At 32.4% G+C, this 26297-nt stretch overlaps 3 protein-coding genes across 15 annotated transcripts in view; all 3 read right to left on the reverse strand.

The window, feature by feature from the left end:
- Positions 1 to 4283: 4283 nt before the first annotated feature.
- DRM3 (S-adenosyl-L-methionine-dependent methyltransferases superfamily protein) lies at positions 4284 to 12303 on the reverse strand. 4 transcript variants are annotated; one of them, XM_011012965.1, is made up of 11 exons: positions 12093 to 12293; positions 11928 to 12006; positions 11686 to 11811; positions 11499 to 11595; positions 11160 to 11206; positions 10452 to 10559; positions 9286 to 9385; positions 8615 to 8727; positions 7441 to 7543; positions 6411 to 6490; positions 4284 to 5866 (listed from the first exon to the last, which is right to left on the reverse strand). In XM_011012965.1, exons 2-11 carry the CDS (start codon positions 11928 to 11930, stop codon positions 4478 to 4480), a joined length of 2166 nt encoding a protein of 721 aa, XP_011011267.1. In that variant the 5' UTR covers positions 11931 to 12006; positions 12093 to 12293; the 3' UTR covers positions 4284 to 4477. The 4 variants fall into 4 exon arrangements, with proteins under 4 accessions (XP_011011267.1, XP_011011273.1, XP_011011261.1 ...); XM_011012971.1 differs by having other exon boundaries at positions 8615 to 8649; positions 11928 to 12303; XM_011012959.1 differs by having other exon boundaries at positions 11928 to 12293.
- Positions 12304 to 13084: 781 nt separating this feature from the next.
- ECT6 (evolutionarily conserved C-terminal region 6) lies at positions 13085 to 18261 on the reverse strand. 6 transcript variants are annotated; one of them, XM_011012998.1, is made up of 9 exons: positions 18026 to 18261; positions 17226 to 17289; positions 16929 to 17073; positions 16766 to 16839; positions 16178 to 16657; positions 15384 to 15929; positions 15031 to 15243; positions 13881 to 14614; positions 13085 to 13359 (listed from the first exon to the last, which is right to left on the reverse strand). In XM_011012998.1, exons 1-8 carry the CDS (start codon positions 18079 to 18081, stop codon positions 13892 to 13894), a joined length of 2301 nt encoding a protein of 766 aa, XP_011011300.1. In that variant the 5' UTR covers positions 18082 to 18261; the 3' UTR covers positions 13085 to 13359; positions 13881 to 13891. The 6 variants fall into 6 exon arrangements, with proteins under 6 accessions (XP_011011300.1, XP_011011291.1, XP_011011301.1 ...); XM_011012989.1 differs by lacking the exon at positions 13085 to 13359 and having other exon boundaries at positions 13661 to 14614; positions 18026 to 18260; XM_011012999.1 differs by lacking the exon at positions 13085 to 13359 and having other exon boundaries at positions 13661 to 14614; positions 17990 to 18260.
- A 7343-nt stretch (positions 18262 to 25604) lies between these two features.
- The window catches only part of LOC105115940 (DEAD box RNA helicase family protein), a 6932-nt gene continuing 6239 nt past the window's right edge, over positions 25605 to 26297 (reverse strand). For 4 of the 5 annotated variants that reach the window (XM_011013036.1, XM_011013059.1, XM_011013051.1 and 1 more), the window contains exon 9: positions 25605 to 26297. This exon ends at the window's right edge or, in 2 of these variants, runs on beyond it. In XM_011013036.1, coding sequence (XP_011011338.1) covers positions 26013 to 26297 — 285 coding nt within the window. In that variant the 3' untranslated portion in view covers positions 25605 to 26012. The other variant, XM_011013028.1, reaches the window with a different exon arrangement.

Genomic DNA, 26297 nt, shown 5'->3' on the forward strand with positions numbered 1-26297 from the left:
AGCAATTTGTTTGAGGAAGCTGAAGACTACGATTTCGAGAACTTTGGCTTCTTATCAATTCCACGTGATTAGGCTGTCTTCAAAGAATTTATTCTCGGAAGAGATTGGAGTTTTTGGATGAATAATGAATCGTTAGGCGGTTTTGTTTTGAGTCAATTGACTACCAACATTGTTCGAGTTTTTATAGAATAATTTGAGGGAGACGGTTTATGAAAGTGGATTATAATGATGAAGGGGAGGGATGAACTTTCAGGTTTTGCAGATAAGATCCGAAACAACATAGCGACTTCACATTCCTTCCTTTTCTTTTCTTTTTTCAAAATTTTATTTCATTTGAACTTCAGGGTTCATACAGTTCCTCAAAAAAACCAGTTGGTTGATCGCTCCATTGCGATTCTTTGTAAACTAGTTCATGTTCGGTTTATCAATTCTCCAATCAGACTGTCTAGTTCGATCCGTTCTGATAACATTGCGCAAGGATAATTAAAAAAATTGATTTAAAAAAATGAATGATTCTCCACCCACATCGAATGGCCTATAATCAACATACGGCATTTTTAGCAACATTTTATAAACAAAAACTATAATGTTTCATCTACTAAGCTTAGGCATGTTGATCGGATGTGTTTATGTTTTTGTCTCGTACATGTGCAAATGGGAGCTCCAAATGATTTCCGAAATGTTGCTGGATTTACTCATATGGGATTGACACCGAGCACACTCTACTTCAATTGTCTGAAACTCTGCCTTTTCTTTGTTTTCTTCAGCGCCGGAAGCCCAGGAATACACAATTCCCAGGCATGTGCCGAGGATCAAGACATGCATCAGGCATAAACTTCGAAAACAGCCGACCAATACTACTGCCCGTCTATATGAGACCTCAGATGTCCAAGTCACAGGCTAGTGTGACACAGTGGCCTGCACCAATTAATTAACTAACAAAATACTAATAAGCGTAGCGTGGTTAAATCACTTAACAATACTCACAAAACACTTTTTTTTTTCTTTCAATCTTACCTTTTAATAATCTATTTTTTTTAATTACCTCCTTCAATATTATATTATTTAAAAAAAAATAATTATTTTTTTACTTAAATTTTATATCGGTTTTATGGATTTTTTTCTTTCTCAATTTCAACCTTTAACATTATATCTATTAGAATTAAGATTTCATAATTATTTTTTATTTTATTTCTATAAATTTTTCCTAATTTTATGAAGTCGAGAGTTTATTATGTTAACTCAAGTTATTATTTTTACTAATTTTTTAATTAATTTTTTTTATTTCATTTTTTATTGGTTGGGAATTGAGTTTCATGATTTTTTTTCAATTTGCTTTCTATGTGGTTATCTTAATTTCATGACCTGAATCGCAAATTTGGTAAATTAACCCAAATTTACTCAATTTATTTAATTTTAGTTATTTTTTAGTAGTTTTTTTTTAATTTTATCCTCCAACAACTCAATCTTCTTCTTTTTTGTTTTTATTTTTCAATTTCATCATTTAATATTAAATTGTTTGGTAATCGAGGTTCATAATTTTCTTATTTACTTTTATAGAGTTATTTCAGTTTCATGATCTAAGTTGTGAGTTTAACAAGTTAACTCATATTAACTCGAGTTGTTTTATTTTATTTTTTAATTGATTTTTTTATACTTTAATGTTGAGTTGGTTAGAAAATAAGTTTCATAATCTTTTTTATCTGTTTTTTATGAGGTTATTCTGATCTCATGACTTGAGTTGCGGATTTGATAAATTAATCTAGATTAACTTAAATAGTTTTTTTTTTTAATTTTAGTTTTTGTTTAACTTTATCTTTTAACATTGAATTGATTAGAAATTAACCATTCATAATTATTTTGATTTGTTTTTTATAGGATTATCAACATCTTATGGTCCTAGTAGTAGATTAGACAAATTAACTTAGGTTGATTCAATATATCATTATCTTAATATTTTTTAAAAAATATTATTCAATGTGTCATCACATCAATATTTAAAAAATATATTATTCAATATACATTATATTTTACGTTTATAATTAATTTCTTTTATTAAAAAATACATCATCAATGTTTGGACATGATTTTTTGTTAAAAAAATTTAATTCCATCCTCAGCATAGAACATGCACAATAATATAGTCTAATACTATCATAGGTGGAGCTTCTCCCTGGAAAAGGTGAATAGGTAGATTATCCATCTTGCTGGAATGCTTATGGAACTCGAGAAACAGTGAATATTCCTCGTATAAGTTGCTCAAGAGAAGAAGAGCCTGAGAGTCTAGTAGACATCTCCTCTAATGGCGGTTAAGATGGTAATTACAATCATAGTGGTAGTTTTGGTTATACGATATAATGTTGTATTATATAGGATGCTGTATACTGCAGATCGCAAGGTCCATTCTTATCTTGTTTGGGGTCTTGATTATTGCTGAGACTCCATCCCTGATAGTTTTTTTTTTTTTGTAGGTTATTAATTGTTTAACACATACTTCGTCGGTGTATTATTTAAAAAGATTATTTCCAATAGATTGTATAAATTTATTTATAAATGAATACATTTAAATGTTCATTAAATATTAACATGTTTTATTTTCAATAGTTATAATTAAATTAATTAGGGACATAAATTAAAAATTGACCATATAGGATAAGTTTTAATTTAAGTTAGCAGTTATTTTCAATCATATTGAGATTAGTATTTTATTTAAAAAATATGTGACATTAATATAAATTAACAATACATACAAAGGAAAAAAAAATACATATTATTTTCTTAACAAGTCTTGATTTTTTTTTTTAATATTGTCAGTATATGTCTAGAAGAGTAAAAAACAACCTATAGAAATTAACCAAAGATTCAATTTAATAATTTGATGAATTTTGATGTAATTTAAATATTTTTGGATTTTAAAACTTCATGAATCTTATTGGCTTGTTTTTAATCCTTTTCAGAGTTTTAATAGTCAAGATAAAGTACCAATCTATATGGTTTAAAAGTGATTTGAATGGTTTTTTTTTCTTTCTATTTTGTGTGTTATATAGAGTTTCATGAAGTGTGTGTGTGTAAATTATGAAAAAAGGGGATTAAACTACATTTTTAGCATTCATTCTAGAAAATATACTTTTACAAATTAATATTTTTAAATAATTTTATCAGTATTTTTCTAAACTGGAGGTGGGGTTGAATTTACTTACTAGTATTAATTAAAAATTATAATATTATGGTTGTATTGAGGGTATAATAATTAACCAAAAGTTTTTTTAAAAAAAAATAATGCAGTAAAAATAACTATTCACATCAGAGAAAAAGCATTGTACCTTGAGAGTCCAGCCATCAGGATCCAGGAGGAGCGGGACGAGCAAGAACGAAGACACGATCAATGACAATAACCATGGGTTCTTTTCCTAAACTTTTCCAGGGAGCCGGAAAGTCAAGGAAGATAAAAAGGAGTAAGGGATGAAAGGCAAAGAATTATCATTTTGGAAGGGATAAGATATAAGATACTAGAAACATTGTTTTCGGTATTAAATGAAACTTCCAACGTATAGTAAATAAACTTTATGAACCTGTGGATTCCAGTCAAATTCAAGTGTATGGAGCACCCTCGTCATTCTAATACAACACGAACTAGTTGTGTCGGGCTATATGGATCCTTTCCGATCAGGACAACGACAAAAGCATATAAAAGGCGTCAATTAAACTCAGTAGGCCTTTCTTTTATGGGTTGGTAGCCGTGGCCTTTTCCATTTGAGTGACTGAAATGCATGCTCCTTTGTGGGCCTCGACGAATGAATGGTGCATCTAACCTCTCGAATTCACTCGTCAAATTCATTAACTCTCTCTCTCTCTGATCCACTCCTTCCCTAAAGTTGTCTCCACTTGTAGAGTTTCTTCTCCCAAGTTGGAATTTCAGAAGTTCTAATCACTGGATGATCCATATGAGTTTGATACTAGGAACTTTAAAATGTTCAATGTACACACGCAAGCATAAACACAAGCAGAAGCCATCAACAATCATGTTACTGCTGCTTCAACTAAACACATGTTTCCTCCAAGAATTTATGGCTTAAGAAGCTATTATGAATAAAACACTTCTTCAGGCATAATTTCTTCCAATGTCGATGCAATGCTGCGCAAAAGGTTAGATAGATAAAGCTTTCGGAAAGAGCAGATAAGGATCATGAAGCTAAGATGTACAGGAAAAGAATTCTCTTAATCACCAAAGCCACCAGGAAGCAAATGGATCTCTGGACAGAACAGGTTACTTCTCAAATGACTGGCCAAGGAAAAGGATAATTTAAATCAATCCACATTTGCATTGCTTCACCACCGAGCAACATAATTGTATCATTACCTTCTACGATTATCAACTAGTTTTTTTATCACGCATAATGATAGGGAAAACTTGAGATTTTTGTCTCCCAGAAACACTATCTTCACGGTTTGCAGAACAGGGATACGGCGACAAAGACTACCTCTTTCTGTCGATTGCACTCCTTACACGTTGCAAAACACGAACAAACTCATTGAACAACGTGAAGTCAAAAAAATGTTGACTTTCTAAACCTGAACCCACTCTGGGAATTTTTGATGGCTGAGTAAAAGAGTTTTGACAAATTACGAAGTCAAAACAGCCAAACTTCTCACCCAGTCTCTCAACTGTACTGCTTGTTAGCTTCCGAATGTCTTCTATTTGCTCCAATCGTCCAGTCTGTCCACTACTGTACCACCACCTCTTTAAGACCCTTCGATTTGTTTCAGAAGTTTCAACAGAGACCACACCTTTCAAATGAATGCCGAGACGATGTAAAGTAATTTCTGCACCACCAATCCCACTGAAAAGTGACAACACTGTTATTCCCTGTGGGAAAATTGACTTCAAAACCGATAGATGGTACCCCAAAGTATCGGTCTGGAAGCTATATCTGAGTGAGTACATCCTTTCTGTCAACGGATTATCTACAATTAATGTGTGATTCAATGGATACCCCAGAATTTTCTCTAAATGAGCTGGTTCCAGGGGGGATAGCTTGTTCGGGCCAACCCACATTAGATTTAATGCCTGGCAATGACGAAGGAGGTCTCTCTGCTGTTCGGCTGAGAGCAAACCATGAGAATCATCCAGCATCCTTCCAAGCATATCACAGAGCTGAGACGACCCACTACTATCAAAATTTCTGCAGCTCATCTTCTTCCTTGCATCCCATGATGGCCACCATTTCTTTGTACTTGGCATCAGATCTTCCAAGGTAATTGGTGGCTTTGGAAGGATGTGAGACCTATTTTCAGTAGGAAGATTGTGTATGTAACCTTCCCTCCTACTCAATGCCGAGAAAAACTGAGTATCCACAAATTCAGGCTCGATTCCATATAAGAACTGGGATATTTTTCCCCAGGTGTCAGAAGATGCAGTTGCAACATTCCCATAGAAAAAATATGGAGGTTTAGCAGCAATTTGATCAAGAATCTTGCATGGATTAGATTTGAATGGCTTTGGCATTCCAAATGTGGTAGTGTCAGAGTTAACCTTTTCTTCTACCCACTCATGTACAAAATAAGAACTTGAACCATAGTCATATTCCTGCTTTGGCTGTTCACCTGCACAATTTTCCTCGAGGCTATCATGCCTATGCTGAGCTTCTTGATAGCCTTCAATGTGCTCTTGTCTTGGCCGTTTTCCTTTGCGAGTTTCCTTGGTGTTCATATCTCTTGACTGCATAATAGCATCTTGTCTACAATCCTCAGTTTCTGACTTCACCCAACTGAAAGAGTGGTATCTTGTGTTATATTCTGTCTCCACACCAAAGGATCTAGTGTCCTCTGTAGCACTCGAGCAGCTTGCAGTGGAATTCTCAGAATACTGCGCAAGATAAAAGCTATGTTATGGGGAAATTAACTGACTAAAAGAGTGAGAAGTAAATGGTGTCCATACCATCATCTCGAGCAAGAAAAGAAATGAGAATCAATAATGCCAACAATTAACTTCAAGTTCCAAAATGACTTGATTGTGTGTTAAAATTGAAGGAAATAGTGTCTAACCCCTTGTAAGCATGAACCAGTCATTTGTAAGGTTCCATAAGGCCAAAGAATATGGATAGAAGAACATGATGCTCAAAAGTATCTGCCAATTTAACTCATTCAAAACATTATGTTTGCACTTCCAGAAAAAAAAGGGTTGCACTTCAACCTCTTTGGTGCCAAACATGTAAATCCAATCCTTAAATAGTACAGTATAGCAATTTTGACAGATAATTAAAACACTCATCAAAATGCCAAATTAAATCTACTTTTAAGTACTTGATAATCAGTACAAATAATCAAACCAAAAGGCAATGTTAAAATTCAAAATATAGCCTCTGTGGAGCTAAAAAATTCAATTATAGACAAGGGGGGAACAAAGTAACCTTCTTCTTTATAACATAGGTTTCCCCAAGTTGATGTGCACAAATTGCATTAGCAAGCTCTGTAATTGGAACTTCTGAACCTGAAAGAAAGCAAATGATGAATCACTCAATTGAATAACACTAAAATGGGAGGTGACCCTTGGTCAGAAAGAACAAAATTAAACAAAGATGATTTTTGCATATCCAATCACTAAAAGCCAAAGCCTTCTAAGAGATAGCATCTACAATTTCGTGGAGAATAGTAATTTGAAGGGAATGTCTATTTTCACATGTTTATGATACATCTAAATATCTTTATGATTACACCAGGATGCTACCCCACTGACTTCATTTTTCAAGGTGACAGACATTATTGTCTTCGCATGTCATTCCACTCACAGTACTGTTTTTGCTTTGTTTTTTAATTATTTAGGGTTGAAAGGTGGAAATGCAAACCCTTAGTTTTCAAGAAACATGCACAAGGCCCTGCAATATGCGTCTTCTGCATCTTCATTTACAGCAGTCATTGATATAAACTAGATCAAATATTAAGTGCTCAACAGGTATTCTAATCTTGTATTTTTAAATTTTGTTGTCATGTCCATTGACATCAGAAAATTGATTCTAGAAATTGGTAAGAAAATATCTCTTTTAAAACATAATACACAATGTGGTTGAGAAGGAGAACATGAAAGAACTTTTGCAAACTTGAAGCATCAGCTCAAAACTATCATGGAGCATCTGGGCAGGCTTAGAGAGAGAGAGAGAGAGAGAGAGAGAGAGTTTTTGCAAACTTGAAGCATCATCTCAAAACTATCATGGAGCACCTGGGTAGGCTTAGAGAGAGAGAGAGAGAGCTGCTCGGTTTTACAAAATCAATTCAGAAACTACTCAAAAGGGCTGAAGATGCAGAAGAACTTATCATAAGTACTGTAAGGGTTTAGTGGTAGATTGGATTCCATTGTTCTCATTATAAGAAGATTAGAAACCTGGAAATATAATGTACCTTTTGCATTCATAATAATCAAAGTTGTAAACAATAACTACTCACCAAACTTATCAATAGCCAATGAAACTTCATTTTCAGAGAAACCCATGTTAAGCAAACAGAGTGTTCTGTCCATAGTTCCATATAGGGTTTCATCATTAATATCCTGGACATCAAAAGGTTAATCAATTATTGATAGTGTTCACATGGTATGTAAAAAAGACAAAAACTAACAAAACAAAACTCAACTACATACGCCATAAAAATTTACCCTGCCAAACTTCATAACTAAAAGTTGCCTTCAAAATACTCTTCCATCTCATCTTTTACTTGGTAATAATCATCATAATGCCAAGAGAGCTGGCCGTGATGCATGACAATTGCAATAGAAGAATTCCACAAACCACTATAACACATGAGTTTTGAAGAAAGATCTATCAACTTCACCTCCACACATCAGCCATGTACCTTTTTGCCTCAACTCTATGCGTATATCCCAACCTTTCTGCTTCAAACCAATATCTTTTTGTGTCGTGTATTTACTTGTATGATTTTAAGTCTATGGCTTTTGCGAAATGTTTAAAACTTACACATCAAACTCAAGGCATCTACTTTTAAGTCCGTGGTTGTACTTATAATTCCACATCTGCACTTCAACTACATACCTTCACACTCTTCCAGTCTTATGCACCCACACAAACCCAACCACTAAATGTCCTAAGCACTCCAACCCTCACCAACTGATAAAAAATATTTATTATTGAAGCAGAAAGAAAACCAGGAAAAAGGACACACTTCTATCTTGCATGGAAGGGATGTCAAGTTTTTTTCCAGTCCAGCATCACCCCGGCACATAATACCAGTGCCCCATCTGCCTAAGTCAGGTAATTGATAGCTTTGAATTGAATACATTGTGGATGGTGCATGGATGTCAAAATATTTCTCACTTTTTGTTTTTCTCACCTCAATGTGGCACTTGAAGCATACCTTCATCATGTCATCTGACATAGATGTTGAAATACATATAGATATGCATACAGCCACTAGATGAGAAAACACAGTTGCAACACTGACATCACCCAAGTCCCATTCACGGAAAATAAATAAATAAATAAATAAAACAGCTCAAAACACAAGCACAAAGGTGATTTCCAAATCCCAAAGAGCCCAATAACAACATCATACGCTATACTGTTAGTTATGTTCATAACCTTCAAAAATGACAATGAAAGCACACCTCTTTATTCTCCGCATCAATATCAGGAATGTCCTCTGTTTCCCTGTCAAGATTGTTAGCTATCTGGGCAGCAATGATAAAGTCAATTATTTCATTGATGGGAGCATTCTCACCTGTAAAATTATGAGATCAATATGACTGTCAGATGAACTATATTTTTGCTGGTTGGTTTTCAGAATTGCTAGAAAACCAAAAGAGGCAAAGAATCAGTGCAGCGGACACAGACAGCCAATTTACATAGATTAACCATCTAGAAGAAGGAGAACTAATTAAGTTGGAAAATGGAATCAGAAATAGACCAACAAAATCCTTTGAAGACGAAAATATTTGCAAGAAAACTATTATGAAATCAGAGTCAGAGATATGTTCAAAGAAGCCATTACACTAAGGAAACAAGGTACACTAAATAACCATGCAGCCAAACATACTGGTCTCAATCATTTAAAATCATAATAATACTTTTGCTGCAGCAGCAGCAAATGCAACATAAAGAGTTAACAAACACCAATGCGCTTCCAAGATTTATCAATATTTCTATTGATGGAAGAAAATGTTTCCAAAATGCATCAGTACCAAAGACCAGTTAACAATTCAAGGCCTCAAACCAAGTTGCAGGTCTATCTCTTAGCAAACAAAAAAAAATTCACCAGATAGAAAATTCAGCAACTCACCAAGTTTATCCATTGCAAATTCAACTTCCTTTGCTGGGAAATTCATCTTCAGCAAGGACACCCTTTTGTCGTCATAAACTTCATCAAACACATCTGGCTCCTACAAAAAATTGAGGACCAGCTATAGCAAATCCAGCAATTGCATGTTGTCAAAGATCACTATATGCAATGATTACAAGTCAAATCATCTTACTGAATGCTGATTAGATCAAACTTGCCAATTTTGATTTCAACAGCAACCAAGCTTCATGTGAGCAAAAAGATCGAAAACATGTAAAAATGTAAACTATAGCAAGAAGAGAAGGTTTTATGGAAGCGAGAAAAATCATAAGATTTTATGGAGAAGTGCAGTTAGTGCAATTATTTGATGCCTTTTGGTGGAGAGAATGGGAGGATTTTTAATAACAATTTCACATGAAAGCAGTTGTGGTGGGACAGTATAGTCTTCTTGGCTTCTTTGTGGTGTCACACTGCAGGGGATCTTGGAAGTGCTTCTTTTGCAGATATACAAAGGGAAAGTTCCTTGTTATTTTGAGCAAGTTTGCTGTTTCTTTTTTCTATTTGGGATGATGTTGTGTTATCTCTTCCTTCTTTCAAATAAAATTTTCTTTAAAAAAATAATAAAATGTAAAATTTAGCTTAAAAAAGAGAGGAAATTAGTGGTGAGATTATATGTGGCACAAACAATGATATCTAACCTATATAAATGGATTCCACAGAAAGGTTTCCCTCATTGGTTCTAAGCACATGTCCCTCCAAAAGAGAGCCCTCGCTGCAATGAAATGCCTTTGTCTAAAGGAACTTCCATTCCCAATTGCAGAAAAGGTTGTTGTCTGTGTCTTAATTTCTATGAAACATCCAAGACTTTTCTAACTATCAAACATTCTATAGCACATATAATGAATAACTAGAAATAAAATAGCAACCAAGACATACCAGGTGGAATAAAGAGATGGCAAGTGTTCAAAGATTTACAATGCAATGAATATGGATTGGATAAATTGTGTGGAAATGCTCAATAATAGTTATGCAGATTAAGAGATCCTTCATAAGACATTTTGGGACTGAACCTGAGGGTATTGACCTAAATGTTCTAACACCTAGCTTCAAGATGAGCTAGATGACAGATGACCCGGTATAAACACTAAAAGTTCACAGAATATTACCTTTTTTACTCCAGTAACTGTGGAATACTCTGGAGGGCTGCTTGCACCCCTATCATCAAACAAGCTATCTAAAGAATCTGATGACTGAGAGTTTGGCTTTTGAAGACCCTGTTCCATGCCAAACAATGTCAACCAACACCAGTTAAAAGTAGTTCAGAAAGTTTCTGTAAAAGCTCTATCTATAAACTACAGATGAGTAAAGTAGTAAAATGTGTTGATCATTGCGGAAAAAAATATATAACGAGTTTCCAAGATACAAGATATGTCATGAAAATGATTGAAAGAAACAATAGTTTAATTTTTATTTTCATTTTATGGGTGGAAACACAAAGTTGGTGGCAGGATTCAGATTGGTTGATGCTGCCAACAAACACCTTGTAAAAAATGTCTGACATAAATCACAAAAATATGTTTCCTCTTGGCAAAGAGATTACTTAGATACAAATTATTTGTTACTTCATGACCTATGTAATTAAAAGATATTCAAAATTAAACAAACATGAAATATGCCCCCATGAATACATGAAACAATCCATCAAAAGAATCTGGCAAAGAAGCAAAACATAGTCAAACAAATTAAGACACGGGATCCAGGACAGACGTTCCGTTTCCAAAACCATCTTCAATTGAGTTGAAAACAACTTTGGTATTCTATAAACCAGGGAGATAAAAAAAAAAAAAGATGTCAACGATTTATTAATTACTTACAGAACATTCCATGAGAATCTCCAATAACAGGTCGACATTGTCTTCACCTAGAATTAAGAGAAGATATTCACCAACAACAAAGCACGGAGAAGTCTATATATATCCCATAAATTATTCAGAAAATAATAGAGGTTGGATAATGACCATAAGCAAATTTATCTGGGTTTGCAACTAATGCCCAGGGGGGGGGGGGAAATGGTTTGATTAAAAAAGTGTGGGTTTCTTCACGTTTTTTGAGAGAAGCACGATTCCGGTTCGTCATATCCATTTATAATCCATTTCAAATTCTATCAAAGAAAAGAGTTATAAAAGAATGTTTATGCCCATTCATAACAATACCATTTTCCTCGATCACTCTGTTGACAAGAGACGGAGAGTATCCCATTTCAGTAAAAAATGATCTTAAATAGCTTCGAGATGAACTTGCTATATTATCCTGAAACAATACATCATACAATCCTTCAGCATAAGCAGTTGAGTATACAACCAATAACAAATTCTGCTCTTTTTAATTGTAAAAACATACACCAACTTCCCTTGACCTCAGACTCTCAAATGCCAAATCAAAATCCAATTTCTCATGCTTTGGCTTTATTAAATTCTTGTTGTTATTATTCCAATCGCTGCTGCTTCTGCTTCTATTTGGATCCTCCTGTAGTAAGTAACATAATCATAAGTATAATTACCCCAAATTTAACTCCCTGTTTACAACCAAAAACTAATAAGGAAAATCACATCCCAATCAATCGAACTCTAAAATTCACTTACCATTTCAAAATCAAACACCACCTTTACTTGAATAACCTCTCTGCTCTGCAATTAATTAAGCCAGCTTTCCCTTTCGTCTCTGCAAGGCTAATACAATCATGAAATTGACCAACCCATCCGATGCATTTTAAGTGCATGCAACGTAATTGTCGTTTCGCGCCATACCTGATAAGAGAAGAGAGTAGGACGAACAGCGCGTCAGTTACCGGTCGGTGAAAAACTAGCTGAAACAGTTCAAAATTTCACGAATTACAGAGAGAGCGATGGAGAAAATAAGTTGTGCTGGCTGGGTACGGACTACGACGTTAGTTAAATGTCGTTTCACGGAGTAAATTAATTATTAGTTCCCGGGTTTTGAACGTAATTATAACTTAGTTCTTTATGTTTGAAAACCTATATCTTAATCCTTTAACTCTTCTTTACATTTGTCTTCTATTCTTATAACATACTGGTTTTTCTCTAAATCCAAATACTTATTTTTTCCTTCATTAAATTACATTTTCAAATTTCACATTTTAGATTTGAAGAAAGCCCAAGGGTTTTTTAAAAAAAAAACAAGGGTCAACAATTATCAAGGGATTAGCTTATTTTTAAAACACAATCAAGGACTAAATTATAACTTTATCAACAAAATAGATACCAAACAATAATTTAATCCTTAAAAGTGCAAGTCCATGTTTTTTTTTAAATTTTATCATATCAAAATTATAATAAATACTTAATTTAATTTAATTTTTTAAAAATAAAACACATTAAAAAACGGAAGTTATTTCACTCTCAAGGACTCATATACCATGGGAAATATTTACCATATTTTTTTTAATGTATAAGGGTGTAATAAAAATTGTTTTTTTATAAAAATATTTTTGTCTTTGATATTAATTTACCAAAATAATAATTTAAAAAAAAAAACAAAACAATATAGCCTGGACACATTACTCCGTTATATGGCGTCCATTGACTACACCATGACTGACCTCAATGAATTTAACTGTGGAACACCCAAAAATTAGCCCTTCGTGCATGACCTCATGCTCTATTTCATCCAAGAATAAAAAAACTTACCAATTAACTAATCCTTGGCTAAGCAGTGTCATTCCATGGAATTAACTTCTAAGCTCATGAAACCATACATCATGACGAGAATGAATAGGAGCAAGTTTTTTGTTTTGTTTTTGTTTTTTGCTCTTCAGTTGTGCTCTCAAGGTTAGAGCTACAAATTCTTATGTCAGGGTCAAGCTTGAGGTGCCACTTCCTGAATCATGGACGGAGTACGAAGAATATATCCAAGGGGCCATATTTCAGTTCTCAATGGAACCACATTTTCCTATAATCAGACTGCACTTCCCAGCCGTTTAAGCCTTCTATCAGCTTCTAACTACCAAGAGCGACCTCTCCGTTGCTTCAAGTACTCGAGTAGTTGTAAAACAAGCTGTTGAGCACCGCCACCAGGTAAATTAAAAAACGAATGCGTACAGTTTTTATTTCACACAAGGAGTGACGATAGAGTGACTCGCTATCAACAAGCTCTTACTGATTTTATGCACATCTTAAAAAGAGAGAACTTCCGGCATTTCCACACATTCAAAGGATACATTATACAGAAAGACACAGCAAGAACAAACAAATTTGAAATTTAATCAAACGTAATTTGCCGATGACTGAATTCTTAGAATCTTTAATTAAAGGTAAGGTTGTGAGGTAATTTTCCTTTAAAAACAGCAATAACAACCACCCTAACCCAAATAAAACCAAAACAAACAATTAGAAGATCCAAACAACCGCTTCAAATAAAGTAAATAAGGGGGCAAGGAGCAAAAGAAAAGGTTTTGACGGAAACAATTCAAATTTTCCAACTTCTATTGCCCACATTCTTATATTTTCCACTTTTATTGATCTGCTACGCGAAAACTACTATGTCGAAACAACACAAGAAAACAGTTAATCACAAACCTTCTATGTCATCAGTGCTGAGACCCCTGTTCACCAACGGCACCATCTTTGTCCAGTTGTACAGACCTAGGATCAAGGGGGATAGTACCCACTATTAGAAAACCAGGAGATTCAGTCATTCCATTTACTTTAACAGGCATTGATCCTACTGTGACAATGTCAGCAGATTTGTTAGCAGCACTCAGCAAGGAATTAGATTCAGTCTGTTTCGGATTTATATCAAGTGAGCCGATCTTTAGCACAGATCCAGTATAGTCATCTGCATCCACTGTAACTTGCCCAGAATCTTTGCCCCTGCTTGAAATGGTAACATCTGAATCCGAAGAACATTGCTTGATGGCAGAGGTCCCAGTGTTCTTGAAGCTGTGAGGATCATCATGTTCCATAATCTTCTCATCTTTGTTTGTCTCAACTTTCTTCCAGCTGTTGCAATCATTTGGATTCATAATCTTTTCATATTTGTTTCCATCAGTTTTCTTCAAGTTGTTAAGATCATTATGCTTCATCCTCTCTTCTTTGTGTGGTGGCTGCTGCATGAGACCATTTAGCTTGATGGCAGGATTTAATGCAGGTACAAACAATGGAGACCGGTAGCTTTTAAACATAAGCCTGGCTTTTTCTTCCCGCATAATTTTCTGGCGATTCTCATAGTAAATGAAGTCATCAAGTATAGAACTCCTAAGTGGGTGATTTTTGATTATTTTCAGCATCTCTAAACCTTGCTTATACATTACCTGCGAGATATAGAAATCCAATTAGAAGAAATAACCAGCAAAAGGCATTTTATCAGGCATAATCTCTAAGAGAAAAGGGGAAGAAATGTAAACTTCGAAAAAAACATAACCCTGAAGGAGAAAAAAATAGATAACTAAAATAGCCACTTTTTCTTTCTTTGTTTTTTTCTCTCTCAAGGCAAGATAGCCAGCTCAAACTTTTATGATGGAATAACAGGGAGATTCTCGTTTCATATATAATATTAAATCCATGTTGTCTCCCACAAAGCCACTATAAAAAGAATAATAGAGGAATAGAAATATCCTATAGTAACTTCAATAAATCAAGAGGAGCTTTGTATAAGTTTGGACATAAACAAACGTTTAATGAATTGTGTAAGCCCACCAGCTATAACGAAAAAGAAACCCACACGTACCTCCTGGGTGTCTCTGCTGTTAGTTACTGGCTTGTTCTCATTATTCTCCAATATGATGTGCCTAAAGCTTGAGTTGGGTATATCTTTAATAATATGCCACTTGACAAGAAAGCTCCCATTCCATTTATCTTGCTGCCAAAAGTCCATATCTCTATGAAGGTCCACTGGGCCAATCATCTCTGCAACACCACAGAAGTGACCACTTGCATTAACCTGTATAAAGACAGGATTGAATCAGCAGGGAACAAGAAACGAATAAGACATCACATGATTACAACAGGTATCCATTCTCCAGTTTGAATGAATGTCAAACATTAAACAATCAAAGAGGGATCTATTAACATAGAACTCACAGAAAAGAACAGAAAGATAGGGCAGCCTCTAGGTCTTTCCACGGCTAGTTTCTGTGCATCTTCATATGCAGTCTGCAGCTTTTTGTTTCCATGAGGTGTGGATGACCAAACATTATATTTGATGCTCTTGTGCACATCATCCTCACTATATGATTTTATTACAAAAAACTTTGCATCTAAATAATCAGTTGGGAAATCATCCTTGTTGTACTGATCAGTCTGTATAACGATGTTTCCTAGCCCATTATTATCTCCCACGTTGGCTGTGTAGGCTTTAACTGCCAGTTGATTTTTTGACTTGTTCGTCCTAGGTCCCCGGTTCTGCTCAACCAACAGCTCTGCATTTCCATTCAGATCACCGAGAGTTCTCCCATCATGAGTCTTCGATCGAAGTTTATCCACTGAGGTTCGGCCATAAGCACTTGATCCAAATTTAGAAAATCCATTGTTGACAGGGAGAGTGATTTGTAATTGGTTTTGATGAGATTGAACTTTGCCATTTGAAATTTTTTCAGAAGGATGCATGGGACCAGAAGCACTTCTACCCTGTTAAGTAGAAACATTTTGAAAGATTCTCAACAAAATCCAACAACAATCAGTTCAAGACCAAATTAATTATTGATGAAAGAAAGCACTGAAATGCACCAACATTATAAATCAATCTAGCCAATAATGACAAGAGTATGTCGTAGCACTAACCTTACCACGAGAGTGAAAAATAACATGCAGCTTTCCAACAACTTTCATTCTTTACAGGAAGCAAAATGTTATCTTATTTATGCATTAAATCATACCTGAAGCACATGTGATGAAGTTTGAGTAACAATGCTACCAGAAGAAACACCTCCATGTGTCATTGGTTGCTTACTTGGTCCAACATTAGCTTTTGGCCCTTCAGATATCCTGTACAAAGAATTAGTCTGGTTTGAAGCAGGTCTTGGGACGTTCCTAGCCAAGGCTGCAGATGATGAAGAAACGCCATGCTTTAAACTTCTCCCATCAGGTCTACTATTGCGTGCTATGCCATTATCTACCAAAGGATCTGCCAAACCATATGGGAAGACTTCTGGTTGAACAGCAACAGAAATATAGCCAGATGACGATACAGGGTCCTGATAGGGGGAGATTGTGTAATACTGTTGTGCCCCAGCAAATGATCCATCAATTCCTACCATAGCACCGGGAATGTAAGGGTTGTAAGGGTTATATGGAGAATGTGCATATCCATAGCTAGGTGTATAATATACATAAGGTAAACTTTCAGTTTGTGCACCCTGCAGGAGATTAAGTGGACACTTTGAATATCAGAACATCATTCAGAAGCATGAGTGTACACAAAGGTAGGAGAGGGAGAGAGAGAGAGGGAGAAGGATTTCACTCACCGCATACTGGATTTCGGGACCATCTACACCAAAAATCTTTTGATGGTCCTCCCATTCAACGGGTGTTTCAAATCCTGAACACATTCAATCAATAGTGCACAAATGAGACATCACATCATAAAGCATCACAATAAGATATTCAAACAGTAACAGTTAAATTTACCTGTACAGTAGTAACCATAGTTGGTGGCAGAAGGATAAAACAAGCCTTGACCTGCAACAAACTCGGGGGTTCCTTCGTTGTACATGGTTTCAACTTGCTCAACAACTGGACTTGTCAAAACAGGGTTTATCTCAGCACCTTGAATCTAAAATCCAAGACATGTGAAAATGTCACCAAATGATCAGAAATAACCAAAGGAGGAAAAAAAACTCATTGTCATATAGAGAGCTATTGGAAATTAATTTGACTAAGTTTCTTTTGATAAGGTTAAACAGCAGATTATTTAAAAGAAAATACCAAATAAGTCTCTGCATTTTCATGTCCAGAAACATTATATATATCCATTCCAAGACTGCCACCCCTGAAGAAATAGATAGATAACAAATCTTAAGCATTAACCAAGTAGTTAGGAACCAATCCAAAACTCAATACGAGACTAAGCTAGCATTTATTGAACACTGAAATAACACTAAGCAATTATTAAAAAAATAAAAATCAAGCAGCAATATATTCTTCAATTTTTCAATTCCTGCTTTCTCGCAAAGATAAGACAGCATAGAAATCATGCCAAGCATGCCTATTAATTTCGAAACAAGGAGAGACCACTTCAGCCGGTCGATTACACCCCAAAAAAAAATCAGGGCATCTCAATAATTATCAAAGAAGAGCCAAGCCAACACTCAACTAAATAAGTAAGTCCACCAAAAAAACTTCTCGAATTAATTGAAAAGAAAAGCCTAAAACACGCAAACAGAAACAAAATACTGAAAGGAAAACTCTCCAATTCATACAAAAAAAACCCAAAAAAAAGTGAATAATGGAAGATATCTACTCACCAATTAAATATTTAATTCAATAAAAATTAAAAACAAAAAAAAGCTATCTTTAATCTTCAACAATCAAATACTAGGAAAGATAACTCTTTAAGTGAGCTTAAAATAAAAAGCTTATTTAGATCATTCCAAGGAATAAATAATAGAAACTTGAAGGACGCAAAGTCAATAAAAAGGAGCACGCAAAAGATATGCAAAGAGTGTGAAATAATTAATTAAATTAATTACCAGAGAAGAGAGAAGAACAATCAAGCCATACTAGACCTAGAAATTTCTCCATTTTGAAATTTTGAGAGAGAAGGAAGGGGTATTTGTAACATTCTCTTCTTTTATTTAAAAAGAAATAAGAAAAAAATCAAAGTTAACGCGACTAAAAAACCCTAACCCTATAAATAGAAAAGGAGAAAGGAATTGAAAGGGCGGTTTTTTGGGTGTTAAGAAACCAGAGAGAGAGAGAGGGACGAAAGATTCGCATCCAATAATAATTTTTTTTTGTTCTCCTTTTCTGTGGGGATTAGATTTTTTTAATTCATCAAATTTATCCGGGTGTGTTGAGAAGTGATGATAGTTATTTTTTATAATATTTTTTTTGTTTAAAAATATATTAAAATATTATTTTTTATTTATAAAATATTATTTTAAGATTTTAAAACATTGAAATAATAAAAAAATTATTTTAAATTTTTTTAAAAAAGATACCGTTTTAAACGCAGTTACCAACCAACCACCCTAGGAGGACAGTATCTCGTGGAAGGTTCGCGGGAAAGTGGAAAGGGTAACCAGGTTAAACGGCAAGAATTGATAAAGTTCACGGCAGTTAACATAAACGGTAGAATAATTTGCAAGGAATGTTTCCTCTCTGGGAAAGTGATTCTTTACGGTGACTGTTGCTATGATCACCGGTTGTCACCGTAGCAAAATCGCAGATTTTGTTCGGCTGAATTTCCCTCCTCTACCCGGAAATTATTCCCCCCACTCGATTTGGGCACATTGTGTACATTGACAAAAATGTCCCGTTCTTTACTAATTTCTTTGCTAATTATTTCCTGCTTTTTTTTTCTTTTTTTATAATGTAGGACTTTTTAATTATTGTTCCATAAAAAAAAAAATTAAAAATCGTTTGAAAAACCAGCATCGACATGGTAAATAATATTGATATCTCTCTCATGGATAAGAGCACCTATGATTAGAATTTTTTAAAAATGTTAAATCATTGTTAACGTATTTTTAAAAAAAAATTATATTTAAAAAAAATATGATAAATAATAAAAAAATATTTTTTAAAAATATTAAATAATATTTTTTAATATTAAAATTATGATCTATTAAATTAATTTAGATTAACATTGATTAACTTGTAAAATATATTACTCCATTATAATAATTTTATAAAATATAAATTATAATTTTTCAAAGAATTTAATGCTAAAAGATAAGAAGAAAAAAATATCCAATTCTAAAATAAAGTAAATTAAAAAAATAATTCAAGTAAGTAAACTTATAAAATTTACAATCTAAATCATGGAAGTAAAATAACTTTATAAAAAATAAATTAAAAAAATTATAAATATCAACTCTTAACCAATCTGGTATTAAATAATAAAATTAAAAATAAATATATAAACAAACAAAAAAACTAGTCTAAGTCCATTTAAATTAATTTATTAAATTCACAAATTAAGTGGAAATATAAAGTTGAGATTACTTTATAAAAAATTAATTTTTAACAAATCTAAAATTAAAAAATAAAAAAAATCAAATTAAAAAAAAAATTCGCTTTGTTATCTCCAAGGGATCAAACATGAAGGGGGAAAAAAAAAGAGATAAAAAGAGAACAAAAGACAGGAGAAAGGAAAAAAAAATAATAGATGATCGGAGTTACACCAAACCATCACTGTCGCTATGACAATTCCAAAGACACTAAAAAAAGGCCATCATTGCACCCCGGAGAAAGGCACCCGCCCGCACCACCGTATCACGGTGACATCTTTCGCACGTCAACGAGCACTCCACTTCAATCTCCAACTTCGAGAAAAGGGGGCTGAGCATTTATTTTAATTTTCAATTCGTTTCCTGGATATTCATTTGTTTTCAACAAATAAAATTGTATTTTATTTCACCAAACTAATCCCTAATCGAGCTTCATATTTATTCCCGGGCGTCGCGAGACCCAAAACAATCTCGTCGAGATATACCATGATGCCTGATTCCGCTTCAACTTATCGTGAAGGGGGGGGGGGGACTTGTTATTACTATCCACGATGTTTTGAGCCTGGGGCTGTATTAAAAACGTCGACTCTTTTAGTTTTCCTTGTAATCATTGTAACTATAACTATGTTGAATGGATTGTCTTTATGCAATCCACAGTCATGCATAAAAAACGAATTCATGTCGAACTATTTGATTTGGTAGAGATATTCTTAAATTTTAAAAATTATCATAAGAATTCAAAATTATTGGTAATTGTAAAATATATTATTATTATTTTAAAAAATACATACCATATTCTAAAAGATTCTTACCCCACGTAAAGGGATAGTTTCTTTGCATGTGACAATACAAAATATATATTGTAAACAAAACCTCATCTCTATTCGCTGACATGCTTTAAAAAAAAATAGTTTATTTCTATTTTCCATTACATGCCTGTTTATACACCACACAGATCTTTAAATATTACAAAATAAGTTAGTTTAGTCATGTAGTATCTTACTATATTACTACCCATGTTGTATTGCATGTCATTTCAAAATAAATTTTAGTTTGAAAAAATATTCAAGTGTTGTTAATATGTTTATTAATGAATAAAAATTTAAATTATATGAAAAATAATTTAATATTATTTGATTGATTTTGCAAGTCTAAATCGACTTAAATATAACTTTTTTTCTTTAAAATTTTTAATAACAACATATTAAAGCAAATCGGATCAATTTGGATTGATTTGCCATATTTATGGCTCAAATAATAAGACCTAGATAACCTTATAGAAAGAAAAAAAAATTATTAAACTTAAACTCAATTAATCTAATGTTAAATGATGAAATTGAAAATAAAATTCAACTAAAAAATAAGTCAAATCAACTCAAGTTGGCTTATCAAACCCAAATGGGATTAGGATGCCCAATAAATAGCAAATTATCAAATCCAGGTCATGAGATTAGGATATCCAATAAAAAGCAAATCAAAATAAAATATGAAACTCAATTTTTAATTAACTCAATGTTGAATGATGTAATTTAAAAAAAATAATTAAAAAATGAAATAAAAAAATATATAAGTAAATCAACCAAACTCATGTCCCCGCTCATGATATCAGAATAACCTTATAGAATACAAATCAAAACAGATTATAAAGATCAAGTTCAAATTAACTCAATATTGAATGATAATTTTTTTTTAAAGAAAAAACAAGTCAATTGGCCTAACCTGCAACCTAATCATAAAACCATAATAATTTTATTAAAAATAATTATGAAATTTAATTCTAAATAAACTTATTATTGAAAAATTAAATAAAAAAATAAAAAAATAACCTGAGTTAATCCAAGTTAACTTGTCAAATCCTCGTCAGGACTCCAGGACAACTTCATAAAAGTAATTAAAAATATATATAAATTTTAATTCTTAATAGACTCAATATTGAATGATAAAATCGATAAAACACTTAGTTGAAAAAATAAAAAAAATAAACTAAGATAACACGCCTAACCTGCGAAGCTCGCGATCTAGGTTATGAGACTAGAAAAATCCATGGAAAATAAATTAAAATAAATCATGGAGTTCAATATCCAATAAATTAAATATTAAATGATAGCTTAAAAAAATATAGCAAAAAAATCCTCAAAATTTTCAAGAACCAAGTTAAAAAAGGGCTTAACTTTTAATTGTTTATTGTTTATTGTTACGGTGAAATGCCAAGTTTTTTTAGTATATATTAATGTATATTTTATTTTGACATTAAAATTATAAGAATGCTTAGAAGTAAATCAACAAAAGCCAGAATTAAAATCTAAAAAAAATAAAATACATTAAAATTTATCAAATTATTAAATTAGATATTTGATTTTTTTTTTCCTACGAGATTGTTGGTTATTTTTACCCTTTATACAAAAAGATTCACAATTTGTTTTTGTTATTTATTTTTTTACCACTACTGCTAATATTAAACAAAATAATTCGTAATTTATGTTTGTACTCATGTTTTAAATTTCTATCCATATCCCATGTGATAAAAAAAAACCTCAAAAAATAATAAAATTGCATCAAGATTAAACCAAACTGAACTTTTGTTGTACTTTTATAAAGTATGATTGGTTATTTTCTATGTTATTTGTTCCTTAAAAAAAAAACTATATCTTTAAATAAAATTTACTAAAAAAAAAACTTAGTTAAAAGGTATAATAAATTTTTTATTCATATCTATATCTTCAATATTTATCTCACGTGTATTAAAAAAAATGTTTAAAATAAAAGGTTTTACAAAACAAATACAATGTCAATACAATCATGTTAAAATTTAGTTGATCCTTCAATAAATTTTTTATTCACCCTTGTGAATTTCAGCTATACATGTAGATTGTTTTATTTAAATTTTATACTCACATGATTTTTTTTATTTTCTTAGTATTAATTTTAGCATTTTTTTATAAAAAATTCATTGTTACACCTACAAAAAATATTGTAATATGTTTTTTAAATGCTTTTAGAACATACTAGCTGGACAAGTGGCCCGTGTTATGTTGTGGCCAAGTCAAAATTTTCCCAACTAGAAAAAAGATGTTTAGGCAACGCTAATGATTTTAAAAAAGCAATAAAATTTGAGACCTATTTCATTGACTGAAATGAGTTTAATAAGTTTGATTAATTTAATAATATAATTAAAAAAATAATAATAAATAAAGTTGATAAAAAAATTGGCAATAAATTAACTATAAAAAATGAGCTGTCAATATCATTCTCGAGAGAAAAAAAAAAAAGTATGTTGGAGACTCGTCGTCGTGATGCTATCGATATCATCTCACGACCAACAAAAGCTCACCAAGACAGTTATAACATGGTTATGAAATGTTGCACGTCGTTAAAGCAATGACTCATAAAAAGCAAACCAAATAAAATATCATGTAGTGAACATATTATGTTTATATTTAATAAATTAATTCAACCAAATTCAAAACAAAGTTTCTTTTTTAAAAAATAAATTTAACAAATAAAAATATTTAAAATAACCTGAGTCATTTTTAAAATCAATAAAATATCCTATAGAAAGAAAATAAAAACATTTGCAAAGCCTAATCTCCCGTTAAATAATTATTGAACAACGAAACTTAAAAAACATGAGTTTAGAAAGAAAAAAAACACAAGTGAATCTCATAAACCTAAGTTAATCTCTCAAGCTCACAACCTATAAAATCTTAAACTTGAGAGCAACAAAAAAGCTTAATTCTCAACCAATTTGATGTTCAAGAAAGAGATTAAAAAACAATCAATTAGTTTTTTTTTGCCAAAGTCAAAAAAATAAGTAGTAAAAAAAAGGATAATATTTGTTAGGAAAAAAAATAGAAGGAAGATGAAATAGTAAAGCCAAATCAATTTTAAAAATCATCTCAAATAAAACAAGTAACAATTAAAAAAATGTAAACCAAATTTGATAAATGAACGAATTGAAAGAGGATGAATTTGAAAAAAAAAATTGATTATTCAAATAAAATAAATAGTAATCAAAAGAATAATAACCAAATATAAATAAAATAAAAAACAAATTAAAGGGTTGCTTTGAAAACTTGGAGGGTCGGACATGGATATCAAGGAAGAGATAAAAAAGAAAAGAAAAAAGAGAAAATAATTGTTGATGCTAAACTGAAGGTAGTAAGCCACACATGATGCTTAGGGGTGAAGGGGTTGTCAAGACGTCTCAAATGCAACCCTTAAAGTTACTGTTTAGTTATTGAACCCCTCACACTCCTCCTAATATTGTAGAAACATCTCACACAATTACACATGCTAACCAATTTCTTTTGAAATAATATTTTATATTTATTAAAATACTAAATTGTCTCTCAATTAGCTTGATCACAACCAAAAAACCAAAGGTGTTTAAAAATTTTAGCTCATCTATAATATTTGCATTATTTGATCTAACCTAGCTCATTAAAGATAAATAATGCAAAAATCCTAATAGATAAATATTACAGGTCGAATATATATTGAGATTTTTGAAACCCATTCAATTTAACCCCATCTATACAACCCAATATAAGTAACCTGAATCTTTGATATAAATAATACTTTTCCTTCCCTCTCTTTATTTTTTTCTTTTTCGCCTTCACTGTAATAACTAACTCTCATTCTTTTAATCTCTTTCCTTTCTCTTTATTTTCTACATTCACATAAAGTATAATTGTTTCCTTTGAGGTTCGATACAATGAAGTGACAATATATTCTACTATTCTAATTTTTGATAACCAAGAGACCATAAAACTAAAAATAAAAATAAAAATTTCAAGAATTTAAATTCAACTTTTATTTTTTAGTCAAACTATAAATCTAAAAGCACTCTATAATCGCTTCATGCTAATATGTTTTTGTATCATATCACCCTAATTGTTTAATGAAATGCTTAATTGTGATTTTTGTTTTATTTTTTTTACATGGGATTTATGATAGTTTTTATATTGTTCCTAATATATGCCTTTTAGAAGTTTTATCTAGTTCTAACAATTGCAATCTGATATGTTTTTAAGGATCATCAAAGAATAAAAAAAAAATTAATATGCCTAATATGTGGATATATGTAAACTCTGCAAATATTTAACTCAATTTGATACATTCAACTTGATCGGGTCCTTTTTTTTTAATAAGTCGTGTTTATATTTTATAAAATATTAAAAGTTGGATTGGATATAATCATGAGTCAAAATCCAACCCATTATATCCATAAATATCCCTATATAAAACTATGATGAAATCACAAAAAACCCCTAGATGCTAGTGAAATAAATTTTATTTTTAATAATAATTTAATTATTTTACAATGCTATAAAATGTGAAAAATTCAAAAAAGTACCAAGAGGTCTGTCAAATAAATTTTATTTTTAAAAGTAATTTAATTATTTTACTGTAATTTGAAAATATAAAAAAATAAGTTATTCCTAATCAACTTGATAATTCATACATTTTGCGAAATAACTCATACATCTTGCGAAAAAACTATATTACCCTCGTAATAATGATTTCTACTAAGAATAAAAATATCATCATTACACATAATAACGATTTTTGTTAAGAATAACTAATTCACAAAGTCTTGTTACGTAAAACATTATTGATACCTTTTAGTTTTTAATTTTGAGCCTCGAGGGGTGTCATCTTACCAGTATAAAACATAAGGTGGCGTCAATCAAGTAGGAGGCCAGCCCTTTCGATTCTAAAATGGAAGCTATGCGGAAGCTTCAGTGGGTATTTTTTCTGCAATAATAAATTCATGTCCGTACTCGAGCACACATGGGTTCCGTTGGAGGTTATTTTCGAAGTTAGGGCTCTGGCCATCAAAATTGGCTGATAGACTTGCCACCCAAAGATCAACCCTGCATGCAAAACGCGTACAATAGCAGATACACGTGATGCCAATAACAGCCTAATCTTAAATACTCACTCGCAGCCACTCCTTGAAGGTTTCGGATACAGGGGGAAACAAAATAGTTAAAAAAAAAAAAAAAAAACAAAGGAAGAGTGGATTGAGCAGATCATAAATAGTGACTTCTCGCGCTCTTTGACACTCCCCCATTCCAGTTATAGGTATTTGTTCAAGTTAGGTTATCTTACAACCACAAGCTGATTCTACTAGGACAAAAGAATTTATCTTGAATCTGATAACTCTTTCAAATATTGATATTCAACTCACGAATTGTCAGTAAATGAAAACACATAACTAACTCATCCAAGCAGTACACATCATACCCCCAACAAGACGTTCATAATAGTCTCTACAATGGCGAGATAAAAATGAGGATGAACTCACCCTTCGGCAAAGGGTGCCAAATTGAAGCTCAGCTAAGCAACATTCTGACCCAATATGCAAAATACGACAAGTTTGATTGATTTTGTTCACCGAGGCAGCTGATCCTGAAGTCGCTGCTACCATACCAATTCCCAGAGAAACCAGCAATGGGTCAAGTCGGGGCCACCAAAACCATTTGATTACTAAAACTAGGATTCTCCGCTCAAATACTGAAGTAAATTGTTTCACATCTCAAGCTTCAGCAACTGAAGGAAGCCCTGGATCTCCTGTAGCCTCCTGTTGCACTGGCTCAGCACTCCCAGTGGCTGGCAGCAGCTCTGCTCCAGAAAATGCATTACCATGTGTGCCTGGTGACATTGGAGACATTTCTTGTTCTGAAGCCTTCAATTCTGGAACTGTCATATCCTTCTCATCAATGTTTCTTTCTCGAGGCCTTTCAAATCTATCATAATCAGGGCTCCTTCGAGGGCTACGGCTGTGACTACTGGAATGTTGAGGGCTATGGCCGCGGATGCC

This window comes from Populus euphratica, unplaced genomic scaffold (assembly GCF_000495115.2).
Source record: "Populus euphratica unplaced genomic scaffold, PopEup_1.0 scaffold5.1, whole genome shotgun sequence".
In the NCBI taxonomy this organism is placed as follows: domain Eukaryota; kingdom Viridiplantae; phylum Streptophyta; class Magnoliopsida; order Malpighiales; family Salicaceae; genus Populus; species Populus euphratica.

Excerpts from the sequence above, each read along its gene's own strand:
- DRM3 (XM_011012965.1), bottom strand. Across the intron at positions 11,207-11,498 it reads CAGAGTGATCGAGGAAAATG|GTGAAGACAATGTCGACCTG; the intron begins GTATTGTTATGA and ends TCTTAATTCTAG. Across the intron at positions 10,560-11,159 it reads AGATTCTCATGGAATGTTCT|GGTCTTCAAAAGCCAAACTC; the intron begins GTAAGTAATTAA and ends GGCATGGAACAG.
- ECT6 (XM_011012998.1), bottom strand. The coding sequence starts at position 18,081 with ATGTTACAAATACCCCTTCCTTCTCTCTCAAAATTTCAAAATGGAGAA. Across the intron at positions 17,074-17,225 it reads AAAATGCAGAGACTTATTTG|ATTCAAGGTGCTGAGATAAA; the intron begins GTATTTTCTTTT and ends CTTGGATTTTAG. Across the intron at positions 15,930-16,177 it reads CTTCATCACATGTGCTTCAG|GGTAGAAGTGCTTCTGGTCC; the intron begins GTATGATTTAAT and ends TCTACTTAACAG.